General features: G+C 40.6%; 1 protein-coding gene across 3 annotated transcripts in view; it reads left to right on the forward strand.

The window, feature by feature from the left end:
• Nucleotides 1–18,767, forward strand: part of LOC112467864 (hemicentin-2-like) — a 137,912-nt gene that overhangs the window by 112,530 nt on the left and 6,615 nt on the right. For all 3 annotated transcript variants that reach the window (XM_025036746.1, XM_025036747.1, XM_025036745.1), the window contains 5 exons: nt 727–878; nt 4,627–4,902; nt 5,196–5,355; nt 7,994–8,319; nt 10,318–10,684. In XM_025036746.1, the coding sequence (XP_024892514.1) occupies nt 727–878; nt 4,627–4,902; nt 5,196–5,355; nt 7,994–8,319; nt 10,318–10,684 (1,281 nt within the window). The remainder of the gene's footprint in view (nt 1–726; nt 879–4,626; nt 4,903–5,195; nt 5,356–7,993; nt 8,320–10,317; nt 10,685–18,767) is intronic.

Here is an 18,767-nt window from a genome sequence, read left to right on the forward strand (position 1 = left end):
CGATTTTTGAGCGCGGTCCACATCGTTCTTTAATTTCTTTCATTGCTCGCGAAGCTCATTCAGTTTGTCGGGCGACGAAATTTCGGAATGATTTTACGAATATGTTTCCCAGTTTCTCTCGGAATTAGATAGTCCGATTTCGTCGTTTTTCCGACCGTTTAATCTTATTTCCGGATTTTTCCTGGTACAAAACTGACCACCATCGTTTTTGTATGTAACGGGAACGTTTTCACGATTTCGCTCGCTGAGCAACTTCGAAACTGTAGGGATCCGAATAAAGTTGATTAAATTAAGATTCGCCAGTTTCAAGCAGAAACTTGGCTATACACGCACAGATAATGCTTAACGATGTAACTTTATTTATCTTTGTAACGTGGATCTTTTTTAAATGAAGAGAGAAAGAGAGAGAGAGAGAGAGAGAGAGAGAGAGAGAGAGAGAGAAATGAAAATTGCAAATACAATAGGATCTCTCATATTATAACGTAGACATTATATTATATGTGCAAACATCTGCCTTTTTAAATGACAAAACACCTCCACGAATAGTAAATGTACATAACTACGTTGCATGCAAATTGCATCTTGTTTTCCGTCGAAAAATAGACTTTTTCGCTTATTAAATTGGGGCATCTCTTTTTTTCGCAAATAAAAACGCCTAAAAAAATAAACCGCTTCATAGTTTACTGTAATTACAGGAAAACAACCACATTTATTTCACTGTTGCAGTAAAACCGTTGATAGTTCAAATCCTGACGAAGGAAACGAGAGTTTCAGCCGACAAAAATTACAACGTGGAATGTCGCACGAGCGGTTCACGACCAGAAGCAATGATTACTTGGTGGAAAGCAAATAAGCCAATCATTAAGCCGACTGAAACCGTAAGTTCCCTATATATATTGCATGTAAATTATGTATGTGAAAAAAAAGTTGCGTAGAGCGAAACGAAAATAGACATCATTCTAAAGAAGGAGGCTAAAGAAGGAGGTCATTTAAATGCGGGAAGAAGAACAAACATTCTCGGCTACTTAATAAAAAGTTCCCCTCTCGGGCTCTTTATTTGAAGATGTTAAATGTCGACACTCAGTCTGTAACTTTCTGGTGACGAAAGTAAATTTATAATGCTCTTGTTATAAAATGCGAGTAAAATTGAGAGTGACTACTTAAATTCAAGTATCGCGGTAAATCTTTTAATTCCCCATTTGCAGGATATTTCAAGCGATAATTTGATTCCTATGATTATTTTATTACGATGTAAAATTATCTTTTTTATTACACGTATTAAATTTGCTAGATGATATTTTAACTAGATTAACATAGCTGCACAGACATACCCGACAAATATTTATTTTACAAAATAACATTGTATATTGGACTCTGATGGTCCTTCCCCACAAGCACGTGGATTATGATCGTTTTTCTCCTGCACGGTACATCGGATTCTTTCTTATTTCCAATAAATTATAACTGTTTTTGATTAAAACAGATAAGAATTATGAAAATATTAGATAGCTGCATGATCAGATTTTGACAAAAAGTGGACTTTGATCGTTCTTCCCCTGTACTCTTCAAATGCATATAATTTTACAAGTGATTTTCGGAATCAAAGTTCGATCTTGAAAAAGAAAGTCGGCGAAATTGCTCACGCATTCTAGGAAGAGCGTAGTTCATTCACGATTCATATCCCGAGTACTATAATTTAGAAAAGTTGCGTTGAGTGTTTTTATATATATATTGTATATGTTATCTCTTCCGCCATCTGGATGCGAGCATTCGTGTCAAGTTCTGAAAACGGTTAGCGGAAAGCATTGCTGAAGTGCGTCGCACAATTCGGGGGAAAATTCCTGAAATCGACGTCCCGTAACTTGCCGCAGTTTACGACGATTCGTCCAGAAGTTAGGACGATGCAGTTATTTCGTTTTTCTTGTGGACGACTTCTCGCACCCCTCCCTCCTCTCCTTTATTCGTCCGTTCATCCCGTCGCCTCGATCCCCGACATACCTCGACGCTCCTTTCGCAGTGACAGAGAGAGTACAGAAGTTCGCGAACGATCCAGTGGATCTTCGCTTGATAAACTTTCGAGACTTAACTTTCTTTTCCTATTTTCGACGTAGATGCCCTCCTTCCCCCGTCCATCGCCTGTGGCACGAAATGTTTCAGTTATACCCGAGAGCGTTAAATTTTTAAAACGTCTCCCTAAATATAACTGTTTTTCTTGCTTCGAGAGAAGCTATACATATATTCCACGAATTCGTGTTATTTCTTGTTTTTTTTTGCATGAGAATGTTCCGCGCGTTGATCGATATTGTATCGATTCAATAAATAACGATCGTATCGTTTTTGTCATCTCTTCTGAATTACATCGTACGTTGGTTATTGAAGTTTAACAATTGAAATGGCAAATATGAAACATTCATCGGTATCTTTGTGATCATTAAATGATATAGTATCTGTAGCGTGTATTCATGATATTATAATATTCAAGATAATTATGCATAGATATTAAAGCGACATGCAAACTGATATAGCTTGATCGATATTATAGCTGCGGTTAGTTAACAATAATGAAGCAATATATGATAATTTCACCATTCGCATATATGTTGTTAGAGATATGAAACAACATATAACATAATTGATTCTAATAATATGAGTTTCCGTGGTAAAGTAAAGTTTTACCTTGCGTTATAGAATTCTTAATGTAAAATCACATTTCATTTTAATAATTATTTATATTTATATAATATATTTACTTAAAATCTACATAGATTACAGAATACGCATTAAAGTAGAGTTCGAATTTTTTATCATTTTTAATATATTGCATAGATCACACAGTAATACATAAAATTATATTAAGTAAGCTTCGCTGATGAAAAGTATTCGGTGTTTCCACGTATCAGAATTTTACGATTATGGTAACAGAGCGACATTACCGTTTTATGCTTATATCATATATATTTTTACTACGCCATTATTTTATAATCATTCGCGAGCGAAAATGTTTGAAGCACTCGTGACGACCATTACCGCATACGTGATAACGGGATATTTCACAAAATGTTTGTATTACGAATTTTTTCATACGTAGGTAAATACGATAAATACGTTAGCTCATCGTCAGGTTTTCAGTGCGTTACAAATTGAAAACGTAGAATAAATTTTTATCTCTCACAGGGAACATCTCTCTCATTTCTACATTTGATGTGATAGAGATGTAAAGGAAAACCGCGTTTTTTTTTATTTTTGAGCCTTGTAATCTTGTCGTTGCATGAGAAATTGACTATACTTTGCAAATTCTGTATTTTTTTTTTTTATATGTTTCGCTCGTATTTCAGAATTTTAGATTTGTTATTTTTTGTGAGAGTACGAGAAAGTGAACAAGATATCATCAGACTTACAATTAGTAATTGTGTCTTATTTGCATAGAGGCATAAAATCGATTAAGTTAAATGTTTTTTTTTAATATCCATGAAGATGCGTTCACATCTTCTTAGAAAGTGAGCTGTAAATGCTTCTTAGAAGAGTAGCTTGTAAATGCTACGCCGGTAACGTTCGGTCGACGTATGCGAAACGTTGTGACTGTAACGTCAGTTCGCGTATACGATCTACCTGCGCGATATATCAATGCTCGTGTGTTGGACTGTCCAGAGGGTTTTATCGGAAAATTCGATCGCGTCGCACTGAGGCGCACTGAAAGTACAACGCAGCGAAGCTTACAAAAAAAAATGCACGAGATAGGGAAAGCGAGACGGAGAGGGTGAGCGAGGGAGACGAGGCACGATCCGGTGGAGGTGTATAAGAGAGTGAGAGACAGCGACGCACCACATTTATCCTGACGAACCATTACTTCCATTCATCGTATTCGCGATACTGATGCGGATACGTGGCTTTTCCGATATATATGCCCGATGGCACTATCATTAAAATGACATCGCGAAAGCGGGAGGGACACGGGCCGTGATGGAGAGAGGAAGCGTCAGCGATGTGACCCGCACCCGGCTTCGACCTCCATTTCCCGTCGTTGCTCTAAGCATCATAAATCTTGAAAAACCGTTAATCCCCGGCGCTCTTTTATTTCGGCATCACTTTGGCCTAACAGCTTCCAACGATGTTAAATTAATATTAGCAGCAAACGCGTGACGCCGCATGAAAAATGGAATGGCGCTTTCGACGCAGGAAATGAGAAATGTGCGAATCGTGTAAAGATAGCGGAGTTTGTTAATGGGCCGATTAGTTTATGCGATCAATAGGCCGGCCACTTTTTAATCTGAATATCGCGCGAGTTATATATCTCAATTAATTTCGCAAAGTAGTTACATTATGAATACGATATAAACACGGCGCGAATTTTCCTACGAATTAAAATGTTTTTTGAGAAAATCTATCATTTCTTTGAAAATTCTACGTTATAGGGCTGTGCAAAACGTATAAAGCTGTGTTTGATTTCCAAATCGATATGTTGAATCGTTAGTTTGAAGCATTTGATTCCTAAATCAACTGCGTTACTCTATTCTGCAGTACTGGGAAAATTGATACCGAAATTAAATCTATATTTTCGGTTTCGCGTGTCACAGCTCTACGTTGAAAACATTCAATTTCGAAATCAACGTGTATATTTAATTACAGTACCCGATCGAGAACAATCAGAGCTTGAGTATCCTCAGTTTCGTGCCAACTATAGAGGACGACGGTAAATATTTAACATGCCGCGCGGAAAATCCTGATATATCAGACAGCGCGTTGGAGGACAAGTGGCGGCTTGACGTACAATACCAGCCGGTGGTCATCTTAAGGATGGGCGAAACGCTGAATCCGGATGACATCAAAGAGGGCGACGACGTGTACTTCGAGTGTATAGTGCGGGCAAATCCGAAGGTGTACAAGCTCGCCTGGTTCAAAGATGTAAGTACGCGCGAACACTCGCGTGTCTATCACGATATCCGAGGAAACATTTCACGGTGTATTTGCGTTTTGTTGCACACCCACGCCGTCCGTTCTCCCGCCGCTTTATGCAAATGTAATTCGTTCTCCATTAGATAACTCGCGTGCGTACTATACCCACGCGTTCTTTATTACAGTACAGTTTCCATCCGTTAGCGCGCGAGCATTCAAATTACATTATAATTGCAATTAAGCAACACGGACTTGTATTAAATTCAAATCGTATTGCAACGGCAATTTGTACGTGGTTTCAGGGCAAAGAATTGAAGAATAATTCTACAGCGGGCGTAGTCCTCAGCGACCACTCTTTGGTTCTCCAAGGATTGACTCGTTACTCCGCCGGCGATTACACCTGTCTCGCCGCGAACAGCGAGGGAAAGACGGCCAGTAATCCGGTGTCGCTCCAGATAATGTGTAAGTGGAAAGCACAATTAACAAGTTGAGGTTCTCGTGTAATTAATAGCCAAATTATCTCGATCGAAAATTGGCCCGGGTAAACAATGCCGTAATAGCATTGGAGCGTATGTCCTTCATAAGCGGCATTGGTTCTCCCAATTTCCCTCTCGCAGCCACGATCCCTCGATAATTACTTAATCGATGGTAAGCAACTCCGCGGTGTGCACAGAGGCAAGTACAGGGGTGTTTGTCGAACGCATGAGAAACGAACTTGACGGTTAAGTCGAGGGGAGGGATAAAAGGGGGAAAAGGGGGAATAGAACGGGGAGCGCGCGGTAGAGATAGGGTGTATAGTTTTCTGTGAAACACGGAACGCGGGTTATTCTATTAGAATGGTCGGTGCCCCTGGTGCCAGCCTGGCGTATCTGCATCTTGTAAATGACCTAAGAGGGAAGGAAGGACTGCGATGCATATTCAATGTATGTAAAGCGTAGTTGAATATTCATGTGTGGGTGAACGCAGGCTGGCAATGTGCTAAGCTAGGCCGGAGCAGACGTACGGCGAGGCGCACGTAACTGAAGGAGATCGCGGATCCGTTCTGATGTTCCAAAACCCCCCTGCGGAGTTGACGACGTCGATCTTTTGCATTCACATGGGACTTCGAACAATCCGTGATCACATCACGATATAATATTGTGCGAATGACGCGCCATGTCATGCAAAAGACATTCCCTTTTGCATCTTATTCGAATCGTTTTAGATAGTTTTTATTATTTTTCATAATGTGATTTATTATATTATATTACGCAATAAATCCATGCTTATTTTGTACGACATACGGTATATTCTTTATTAGGCGTATTAAGACATACAAATTTATTACGTGGTTTTATTCTAATATATTTTAAAATGTGTTTGTAAATGCGTGTAATTTTAAAACGATAAAGTTTTTTAAAAAAAATGAAAAACTGTTCTTACAATATTTATATATACGAGTATATGAGGTAATAAGATCCATAGATTCCGCTTCCAACAACTTTAACTCTTTGCAATGCAAATCGTATAAGTATGAAAAGCTTCCTGGTCAACACACATTTGATTCACAAATTTAGAAGTTTGTTAACATCCATTGTTATACATATGTGTTGAAGTATATTCAAATCTTGATAACTTTGAATCTAATAAGAATTAGAAATTAAAATTTATCTACATACTCTCTCTGTCAACAGCGGCAATTCTGTCGCAGATGAAAACCTCTAGAATTATAAGAATTTCTTTATTTTTGAAACTTAATAGAGTTCTTTGGATTAATGTAATTTTCAGCGGTATAATTTATTTGATCTTGATTTTTACTTTGATCATAGGATTAATGATGAATGAGCATTGATTGCTGACCACTGAATAGTTAACAAACATATATGTGATTCGAGTTCCACGGTTTCTGAACATTTATTATTGAACACTTAATTCGTTCGCTGGAATAAAGAGTAGAGAGAAAAGCGTAATTGCTGAATGTTTTACTGGAAAAACAAATCAACAAATTTGTCTGAATGGTTGTTCTGAAGAAATTGCGAAGTTATTTAAGTTGTCTTTTTCAAAAATACGTATCTGCGTCAAATATAAAACTGTCTTTCGCCACGTTTCCCTAAATCGTTCGAGTTATCGAACGATGAAATAGCGAATTTTCATAAAAATATTGTTTTTACGAATGGAAGGCGAATCAAATAAGATGACTATGTTGAAAGGTTTAAAGAAAATAAACGACTCGATCGAGTCTTTGGTTTATACAAGAATCGCAAGATATACTGGGAGAGACATGTCTAAGAAAGCACCTTGTGGCATTTCGCAAAGTGATTTCCACTTCAGAATACGTCGCATTAAGCGAAGAGATCGGCCTGATTTCTCTACTACTGTCTCTTATCCGCAAACTTGGAGAACGGACGTTATTCCAAAACGTCTACGTAAGATATTATCCTTTAGTAAACGGACGTATCGCTCTGGTGATATACGTCGATATGTACGTAACGCGTAGCATCTCTCCAACTTCTCATCTTGGCAATTAATTTAGTATCGCATAGACTGTATCAAATTGCAACCAGACAGTCTCTCTATCCGTGATTCCTAGTCTTCGGTCGTAAATCATCACTCCTGCCGTGTGGGACTTCCGCACGTCATGCGCCTATCGCAAATACCGGTGTCAAGGGAATTTCCTATTAGACTATCGATCGACCGTGCAACCGGCTGAACGGTGTCGAGCTGCTTCTTCTTCCGTTTGACACTCGCGGATCTCGCCGGGATATCGGGCGTGCGCATGCAAGCACGGTGCGATGCAACCGTGCAACGAAACAGAACGTCGAACATCCATTTAAACTCGCCGTTAATATTATTCCGCGACAAGAATGGAATGCTGATTGATTTACGATTTATATGTACGGAGCATGACCCGGGGAAACATAAATTAATCAGAATAGCTTTTTATGCTTATCATCGGACAATGAAATTTCTCGGGGCAGAAGAACGTCGACTTGCATACACTTTGTTATACATTAATCTTGACAAGCGGGCCATAAATCACTCTGTACTTCAAACTTTGCGCTACTCCATCGTTGTTCGCAGAAAGGCCACCGTTGGCAAAGTACGACGACTTTGTTTGCAGATGCGCCGGTGTGCAAGGAGGGCAAGAGCGAAGTGGTGGTTGGCGCTTTGAAACAGGAGACCGTGTCGTTAGTGTGTTCCGTGGAGAGCCATCCGGCGCCATTGACTTTCCATTGGACATTCAATAATTCCGGCGAGCTCGTCGAGGTACCACACTCGCGTTACTCCCACGTATCGGCGCCCGGCGCGCCAGACAGCCTGAAAGAGTACCAGCAGTTTCACGGGTACAGACTGAACTACACACCGGCCACGGAAATGGATTACGGTACGGTGGCATGTTGGGCGAGCAACCAGGTTGGCAAGCAACGAACACCTTGCCTTTTTCAGGCAAGTACTTTTCCACCTGTACCTTTTCGCTTCTTTACGTTTCAGCGACTTGCGCGGTTTCCGTCCGTGCGATTCAGAATTTCGAGGCTTTTAGCTTAACGCGCGAGCATACGAAGTACATTCGTGCGCATAGATTAATCGCTTTCATTGAAATATAGAAAGTGATCCTCTTTTTGTTGTCGTACTCTATTATAGTAATATATACTTCGTCACTCTACAGTGATGAGGTAAAGATTTTATTTTAAATACAACTGTCGATACGTTAGTCACTTCTGTGTAATCGATGATTAAAAACGAGAATAAAAAAGATAGTAAAGTCATATTCTCTTGAAATAATCTTTATATTGATTTCAATAGATTTCAATAGTCAGATTTTTAAAATTTATAATGGCCGATTTAATATGGCGAACTATGTATTTAAAAAATGTTTTAATTTCTTTTTCTTGTTAAGTAAATCGATCCATAAGTATGTGTGAAAAATCTGACTTCAAATTCATTGTCAGCAGCTAGCAAAACCTCCGGGTACAAAGTTTTAAATTATCGGACTGAAAGAAAAATTCGTGCTTTAAAGCGTACGGGCTGACGAGTTAATGAATTTTGACTACTTTGACCTCTCATATCTCTGGAATCAATTTTCACCTCAACTTAAAAATTTTTTGTGATTGATGTCTTGTTATAAGGTATCATTTGACACACAATTCAATTCCAATATCGCGGGACCAAAAATAGGCGAAAAAACTACTGATTTTAGGGTCAATCTTTATTAAATAATTTATTAATAAAATAAATGTGATAGATTCAATGTGTCATTCTGTATATTTAGACTCTTAGGATTTGTAGATGACATAAAATTATTAAACTCGGTGATGCTTTCGCGAAATTTTTAGAGCATGCGATGTAATTGGAAATACAATATGTCAACACATGGAAAAAATGGACATATTTCAAACTTTGTTCAAAAAAAGACATACACATTTGTTTTATGATGGATATTACATATTAAATAAAATATTTCGATTGTACGTGTATAAAGCTTTTCCGATCTTTGTACAAATTTTATTCTGGTTTGTAGAATCTCGTATAATCCTGTATAAATCTCTATTTTTTTCGACAAATAATTTTTTTTATTAATATAGCTTATGAATTACTCCTGACATCAAAGTTTCTGTCAAATATATTCTCGAGCGCACTCTCGGGGAACATTTTTTGTGTAATCTTTTTATTTTCATACATTATTTTATGCGCGAGAAATATATAACTCATGTCAGGTTGCTTAGCATACTATAAAAAGAAATTCTATTAGTATCTTTGAAAATCTCATGAAAAATAGTATTTTATCGTTAATTGTAATATAGGATGTTATCTCCGTCCGATATCGAGAGATCTTCTTGATAGGGTTGAAACACGGCGTTCTCCCCGATCATTACGTCGGTCACGATTCTTAGCCGTATCGATATATTCGATCTAAAAGTGGTTTAAATCATCTGTATATACTGCATGCCTGAAATATTCCAGTATTTACACGACGTGCGTCATGTTGCTAGCTATTTCCTTCATAAATTTCATGCATTGTATACTCCGGCATCACTATGCTCCATACATTTTCATTTTGATCGATCGACGGCATCTACAAAGAATGCGGGGGGGTTGCCTTCTTTGACGATACAAACTGTGCTCGTATTTGACATGCATATGAGTCCCCGAACGTGTGTAAAGTCGTTTACTGCCGTTGCTCGAAAGATCGATCGCCCTTCCCCTATTGTGAAAATTGCGATATAGAGGAATGCACGATGTAAACATAGCGGTTAAACTATATTGTTAAACTATGCAGTTGTATGCAGTAGTATTACGTGCGGAAGCAGTATTAAGAGCGTACTGCTTGGCCTAGGCTTCTTTTTACGGGGCAAGAAATTGAACTGCGCATCATTTGTAAATGCGATAAAGCGTCTTTTGATCGATCAATACAAATATATTTTATCTCCGGTCTGCTTGTTTCAGGTTATAGCCGCGGGTCGCCCGTACGCTCTTCACAATTGCAGTGCCACGGAGATGTCAGCTCCTCTGGATATGGAGGAGCTTGGCACGAAATCGGGAACGGGGCTGGTAGTCCGGTGCCTGGAGGGCTACGACGGAGGTCTTCCGATATATAGTTATCAGCTGGAGGTTGTGTCTGATGAAGACGGAGGTCCGATTCTCCTAAATAAAACCGTACCGGCGGGTCCCAACGGGCCGACTTTCGAAGTCGCGGGACTAACGACGGGAAGAAGCTATCGACTTTTTCTCTACGCGATTAATGCGAAGGGAAGGAGCGAGCCTGCCATACTCGAGCCGGTAACCCTGAAGGGTGTCGCTATGTACACGACTGGTGAGTACTTTCAGCTTTCTGAGTCTACTTTTGTATCGACGAGACAATCTTGAGACAATCTCTTTTGCTTTTTTTTTTAGTATATATATTATATATACACACTGGAATTTATATTAGTATCTTAAAATTAAAAGATCTCATTTTTTAATTTTGAACAAATACTGACTGCAAGAAAATAGAGATACAAAAGTTCTAGCTTCAGCTTAGAACTTTCCAGTGAAGGCAGCCGTATAAGACTGTTTAAAATTTCGATAATTATATAAATGTAACTATTTATCTCAAGAATATCCGTGTAGGAAAGCTACGAGAAGTTTCCTCGTTAGCGAAGATGATTATTCTCGTATTACGTGCAAGCAGGGAAGGAGAATGATCTTAAGAACGTCTCCGAGCAAGTCGTAAACGAATCATAAGCGCAATTTGGTTGACTTATAAAGTTACTGGATAAGGAAACCTGTAGTAAATTCGCGCTGTAGCATCACACAAAGTTCTTTACGCGATATGCTCTACATTATATTTAAATTTCTTATATTATGCAAAGTAACGATCGAGAGAGAACTTATGGCTCGTTAATTGTCTCGCTTCCACATTGCGCGGAACGAATAGGACTTCGAAGTACCCTTGCAAATGAAATATTCACTTTTCATGCGAAGTCGAGTTTTCGCTAACTGCGGGGAATAAAAAAAGAGTGATTGCATTGTATTCATCAGGCCGGCGACCAAACCAGTTTCCTTTCTCGACTTCCTGCATTTACGCGCCGATCGTCGGTCGCTGCAGCAATAACAATCGCGCTATATTTTTCTCGTCGGGTCTTGTTGAAAACCGAGCGGAGCGGACGTGCTCTCTGAAAAATGACGCGGCCCGACCGGAAAAAACGCTGAATTTCGCTTTTGACGGTCCATTAGCGTGCGTTCGGACGGGTGTGGTTACGGCGTGCGCGGATAGCGTCTATTATATCCGATGATAGCCGTCGCGCAAGGTCGGCGGATATGATCGCAATTTCACAAATACTGCGAACGGACGCGTCAGTATTGCAATTAGTCGGTTAACCGACCCCCGTAGTCTCCGCGCTGTTCTCGACGACAGGCTCACACTGTGGTCGGCGATGTTGTGAGCCAGGATGTGAGGAACGGGAGGTAGAACGGGTGGTCTACCACCCGGATGGAGGTGGAAGCGACCAGTGCCAGTAGGAGAGTTTGTAATGCTGAACGCAGCACAACGCAACCGCAGGTATCGGGCTCTGCGGACCTTGCAATTAACAAAACAGATTACTCTCAATCAACGAACACCTATACCCGCTCCGGCGCACGGGACGTGACAGTTTCACTGGCTTTCTGCGACTCCCCATGTGACTCCATGGGGAAATAGCAAACAGCGTGTGTCCTGCGTTGATTTGAGTTGCGGTCAGTTGGCTTCTTCCCTTGACCTAAATCGAAGAAATTCGAAGTAACGAAAGAAAACAGAAAAAAAATTCATTAAATCTGAGAAGTACGACGTACGCGCTGTCAGGATATTTATTTTTATAAAGTTACGAAAATCATGTTACGTATTTGTATACATAAAAAGACATTGAGTGTATGATAAAACAAAAAGGCAGCTTTGTTTTTTCATTAAATTTTTATCAATTAGATAATAAATTTATAATTCAGAGGAATATTATCTTTACGTAGTCTTATACATTGAATCGGATTATTGAAAAGTCTATCGAGTTTATCCTACGATCGATCGAAACTGACAAATTAGAGAACGTATGCCAAAAAGTTCAATATACATATTTATTCTCTAATAAATTTATTTATCACAGAGAATACTTATTCTCGCGTTGTCAGTAAAGCTTTCTGCTTTCACGTAACAGCAAAGGGGAAACGTTCCTTGACGTCTCGGCACATTTTCTTGTAATATTGGTGGCGTTAAACCATGTTGCAAACTTGAAAGGCATCAAACTCAAAGAACTTATCGTCCGAGCGTCTGTTCGTGCTGTCGCTCGTCGACACGAAAAAGCCAAAACGCAAGAACGTAATCGTCGGCTTGATCGATGTGCTGCAGACTGCATTACATACCAAAAATTGCTGGAAGGTTGGCGTGCTCGAATTTAGCTGCAGCGAACGGAAGCTAAGCTTCCGCCGCTTTAATACGCAAAAGTAAAAGGTTGCTGCGTGCTTTCTTGTTTCGGCAAATATTTCCAAGCCAGGGGCCAACAAATCCAACAAGTCTTTCGCGCGCGAGCGGAGCCAATGCACGAACGATCGGTAAGTATAACATTTGCACAAGCATCCCAGTTGGCTGACGGCACCTCGATCATTCCTTTTCCATTCTGAGCAATGCTCGATTATAATGGACTCTATCCGTGCGGCTCCGGCAACGTAATAGAAAGTCATTTGGTAACATACGGTCGCGGGTCAACACGGGGTTAATTCAGTTTACCACCGATTTCCAACGCCACCAACCACCGTAGTCCCACCACCACCACCCCGCATCTTCGTGTTTCCTCCCGCGCCCTCCCCCTCGTCATCGTCCTTCACCGCCGGGTCCAACCCTCTTCACTCTCTCTCCTTCCTTCCTTCCTTCCTTCTTCGTTAATTCCGACACGCCTGACTTTGCACTCTGGCTCTCTGTGTGCGAGGGTGGCGAGGTGCAAATATTGATTTGACGACCGTAACCTCGCGGCGCTGATTTGCCCGAATGGCAGCCTGTCTACGAACCATCGAAGCCAATTTGTGGGCTCTTTGTATTGTCCTCGTCTAGCATTGTCCTGTAAAGAGCCGCAGGCTGTCCGTCGTCCGTTGGCGACAGAAGGCACTGCGCCAGTTTTTGTGCTGCGTTTTTAACATCTGCGTCTGTTTATTCTGAACCTCGAAATCAATATTTTACATTACTCCTTCGTATAGCAATCGCGACGCGCATACTTATCTCTACTAGATAAAATAATATAAATATTTAAATAAATTACTTGTGTCTATATATGCGTAAACATAAAACATTTGAAAATCCTTTATTAAAGCTCGGTAAAGTTTGATATTAGAATGGAGTAGATGTATAACCGTATAATTTATGTCCCGTACACAGAGAATGGAGATGAATCTCCACTTTGCACTTCTCGCTTATCACGTTCTGAAACAAATACTTCCCTTTTCCTTTACTCCAACAAACCATTGCGGTTCGCGCGGAGATCTTCCACTGAAATGTTTTTGCGTATCTTACCGGTACGTCCTGTAAGGAACAAGAAGTGGCCGCGAACGAACGAGACACTAGTCGGTAACGATACCGACACGCCGAGAAGAAGATATGATTCAAGTCGAGAAGTTCCTCTCGCCACTGCGCGAGAACGAGAAAAACGGTAACTCAGCGCGGCACGCCACGGTGGCGCAAGAAAACGAGCACGAGGAATAAAAGCGGTAAAGGCAAGTCGGCGTAGCTAAGACAAGTGGGAAGAAAATTGTGTAGTGGCCTCTTACCGTCACCCCACCGTTTCGTAATCTCTCATTGAACGGATACCGGCTGATCCATTAGTAAAATTAAGCGGATGACGAATATCCTTTCTCCTTCCGTGCGGTAGCGTATTCTCGACTTGTCGACCCGCGCCGGTTTTCTACGAAATAAAAAATAACGGTAGAAGAGGAGAGATATCTCTTCTTTTACCACTATCTTCAGACACGGTGCGTTAACGTAGCACCGTGAGAGAAGAGGCAGCGACGGCGGAAAGGCGGAGGAAAAACAGGAGCCAGAAACGAGATACCGAGGTTGGGAGGGTAAGGAATACTTGGGTTGCTAGGGGCGATCCCGAATATTCTTGTTGGAAACTCCATTCGCATATAAGTCACGTAACTCACCGAAAAGGATTTTAGGATTTTAGGATTAATCCTAAAAGTTTTGTATCAAGCGAAGGCCGCAATAAACATCGCGATACAAATTTATGCGTTGTTATTATAGATGATAAAGAAGTTAAGCTTTTCTCTCGTTTATATTCGACACCGGGGATCCTTAAATATAGATGTTTGAGAGGAAAGCGAACGTAATTATCCCGGAAAAAGGGAAAACTTTTGCAACATTCAGCTTTCGTTAACGAGGAAAGGGAATATCCCCGAAATCATTCTTTCCGAGAGGATCGATCGCTTCTCTAACTCCAAGGTTTTCAAGGTCCGAGAGTTTTGGCACTCTTACGTGTGGTAGAGTCGGTTGTTTGGCCCCGGGGTCTGCCACGTGGACGGTTTCAGAATGCAATTCTTGCGAAATTGGTTTCGCGTTTCCACGGAATTGCTTCGATTTGGGATGAATTACTTTACTCGCTCCGAAAAACGACTCACTCGCGCCCCGTCGCTCTGGCCTTTCACTCGCGGAAAATTTCCACCATAAAAATCCGTATCCGTAACTCTGTCTACGTCACGGTATCCCTCGCCGAATGCAGTCTGATTTTCTCGTGATTTCGCGCGTCTCGTTTCGTTCTCTCAATGGTTCTCGGTACCGTCGGATAAGAAGATGACGAGGAGGAAAGAGGCGGTGATATGCTGGTACTTGGATCAAAGCGATTCGATTTATCGTACTACGATTGACATTGTTTTCATAGAACGCGCAACAGGCCGTACATCTTCGCGAAAGATACGAGATCTACCGACAAGATGAACGGGAACGTCAATATTAACTCTTTCCCCGCTCGCTACAGCGAGCCGAAATACGTCGATGCTTATGCAGCGGATTGTTGGCAGGTGATATTTCACAACGCCGCTAGCAAGTTGTTTCCGCGACACCGCGAGCGTGTTCGAAATTTGACAGCGTGTGTAATATATTTCGCAATACAGCTGTGCGTTTTTGCAAATATCTTCGGGACGTTTCCAATTTCAGTTAAATATATCAAACATTCCAAAAAATAGCATCTTTTTTTTTTAGTTACAGTAAAAACACGTTCATTAATCGCATCAGAGATAATTCTCAATTGTTAACAATGTGTGCTTGTGATGAATCAGATTACTTAAATGCGATCTCGTTAAACAACGAAATGATAAGAAACGCCGTAATGGAACGTCAGAGAAACACAGGCCAGTGCAAGTTTACAAGTAGTTTAATTTTTTTCCCATTATACGCCGCGGCCGGCACTTTAGCGTTATTTCAAAAATTTCTTTTCACGCTGCTGTAATATACTCAGGCAAGAATTTTAAGTGGTGCCGTTCACCTTTATCAACAAAAGAGGAGACAGTTCCTTATAGCGTCAGATGTCAGCTAATAATATCTGAATTCAAAGCGCTTGCGAGAGAGTTTGCTTTCTCTGGCAGTCCGCTGACAGATTTTTTGAATGACCGGTAGCACCATTGCTTAACACGGGGGGACCCTGCACAACAACGTCGAGTGGCTCAAAGAATTCCTCCTGACGCGTTCTCAGCGTCGTCGAGTCCGCCTCTGCCTTATTTACGCAGGTAAGACAAAGTGCATAGTCAACACAACGCGCGGCGAAAGAGCGGCTTGAGTGCATTAAAATCCTGTTTAAGGCAAACAATTGCGCGCGCAAGAGGTGCACACGCGCGTACTCCCTCCCTCTCTCTTTTATCCTTCAACCGTGATACGAGTCGTTATAATAATTACGTTAAGTCTCGCGCGGAAGATCAATATTTTTCACAAAGTTTCAGAGTACACTCCTCGTGTTGGAATCGTTTTTCTCAACAACGTTCCTTTCTCACGTCAGCGGCAATTGCATTTCATTCTAATTGCTATCAATTGTTTTTATCACTGCTGCAACAGCGCTGAATTTTTTTCGTTCAAAGAAAGCCAAACGGAAAAAAGTTATTGTAACTTGTGCTACTTGTGAAGGAACAAGATGTAACTCAAGTGATATCGACCGTCGTTGATCCCTTCGTTCTCGCAATTATACCCGCTTTTAGAATTTTCCGCCACGATCGGGCAGCTATACCCCGCCAGATACATCGGCGCGGCCCTGCAATTTCACACTGGAAAAAGTTTAATTACTCCCGGTGCCGGGGACATATCCTGGTGTAAACATACTGTCGCGTTGGTTATACAAGCGAGAGACTCGGCTCTCAACTAAACTCTTTCATGAAGGGAACGCAGCAAAGCCGAGACGTAATGTCCGCATTCACTTGGTCGCCGGATGTCGTTCCGCTTGCTCTCTCTTCCTCTCTCTATATCTCTCCCTCTCTCTCTCCCCGCCTTTGGTTTTTTATTTTATTTTATTCTCAGTCCGCGAGACGGAGTTTAAATTGGTCCGCTTTCCGCCGGCAATCAAAGTCTAATCAAACTTTAACGAGTATCACGAATGCTCCCTGGGTACCCGTCAAGCCGAGAATTCCAACTATCTCTGTCTTCCGCAGGACTGCGGATAACAGCGGATTTACGACTCTTTTAAAAATTTCAACAGCGCCGACGGTAGCCGATCTAAGGAGCGACACATTGGGATTAAACGTGACAAGCCGCTTCTTCTTGTTGAACGTTCCTTGTACGTACACGAAGTTGGAGTTTCTCGCGTCGCGTCGGTTCGCACGCATTTTTTCGGCTTATTTCGATCAACGACTCAATGACTTTCTCTTTCCACCTGGCTGCCCGATCGGTTCCGAACCGTTATCGCATATTAACCAAGCGGAAACACTACCCAGGTTTTACTACCGACAGCTCGGAGAGCACAAGGAGCAATCTATCAATTTCTTATTAACAAACTTTGGTCGTTATGCCCGCGAGATGAAATTTTATGTATTTAATGCCGTGCGTCTTAAACGTCTTTTTTCAGCAAGCCCTTAAGAAGCGCCTCTCTTAGGTGCATATCCTCTCGCTCGATAATATTTGCATAATGGACTTTCGCAGAGAATTTATTCGCTTGCAATTTACGCAAGCACGCGATGCTTTTGATGAATATACTGTTCAAGACTAAATTTCAAATACGCATTTATTTATTTATACGAACAGTTAAAATCGAAATGCATGCTCAATTCGAAGTGCATACCTACAGTAATATTGCGTGTAACTGATCGTTCAATCTAAACGTATTTGTTATATTGTATTTAAACATATTGCAAAATGAAAAATTGATTAATAAATAGCGAATAGGCGCTGAATTAAATATAATTGTACGAAAAGTTATTCAAAATGTTAACACACTGAGAAAAAAGGTATATTTTCATTCTCTTATTTTCTTCATTCCTTTAATGTAATTTTGCATTCCACGTCCGCGTGAAAATAAAAGGTCTTAAATCCCGGCTAATAATAATCCTAGATTTCGCTGTTTCTCGGTGCGGCACGCAATATTCATGCGGAACTGTCGTTAACTGAGCGTAAGATACGTAAAATAGAATTTGCTCGAACAGAAGCATTAATTTACCGAGTGAATGCATAGTACATGCCATTCCCTTTATGCGCGTAATCGTATAACGATTATGAAATTAACTTCAAGAACACAAATATGGTTAGAATATAATTACCTACATAAAGTGCATTTCAATCCAATGTCCACATCACAAATTTATGAGAAAAAGTATTTTAATTATTCCTCTATAAATTCTTTAACGAATTAAAGCGCCATTCTTCCAAGAATAGCGTAAAATGGCTGAATAGAGACTGTGATGATTAATCGATAAATATTGTTGTAGTTTATTCTCTTCGTCTAAAATATTTTAGTGCTCGATATTTGATACATATATTATAAATACACACATACACACATATATATATATTTTTTTCACAAATATTCTTATATACGTATATATAATGTATAAGAATATGTATATTAAGATAACCGCGAAAGAGAGCATATTATGCCTCTTTTAACTGCAACCGCAAACAATAAACTGGGAAAATAAGAAAACCTCAATGGCTGTAATTTAAACATGCAGCCTAGGAGCGATCTCGTTTACACCGTTCATTTCTTTGAGATTCTCAATAGGCCGCGGTCTTCCAGCGCTAAACGAGCTTCAAAAGGCGCATCGTGGCCGTCTTTTCGTGTTTTTAACTGAGCTGCAAGCTCGTCGCTTCAGAAATTACCGCTTATTTAAGCTTTAGTTACCGCGGGCAATGTAACGGTAAAGTGCGGAACTTGTATTTGCAATGTCCGCCATTATTAAGGAGGCTGCTGCTGCAGCGGTGTAAAATA

Source organism: Temnothorax curvispinosus, unplaced genomic scaffold (assembly GCF_003070985.1).
Source record: "Temnothorax curvispinosus isolate PA1 unplaced genomic scaffold, ASM307098v1 QBEX01017838.1, whole genome shotgun sequence".
Lineage (NCBI taxonomy): Eukaryota > Metazoa > Arthropoda > Insecta > Hymenoptera > Formicidae > Temnothorax > Temnothorax curvispinosus.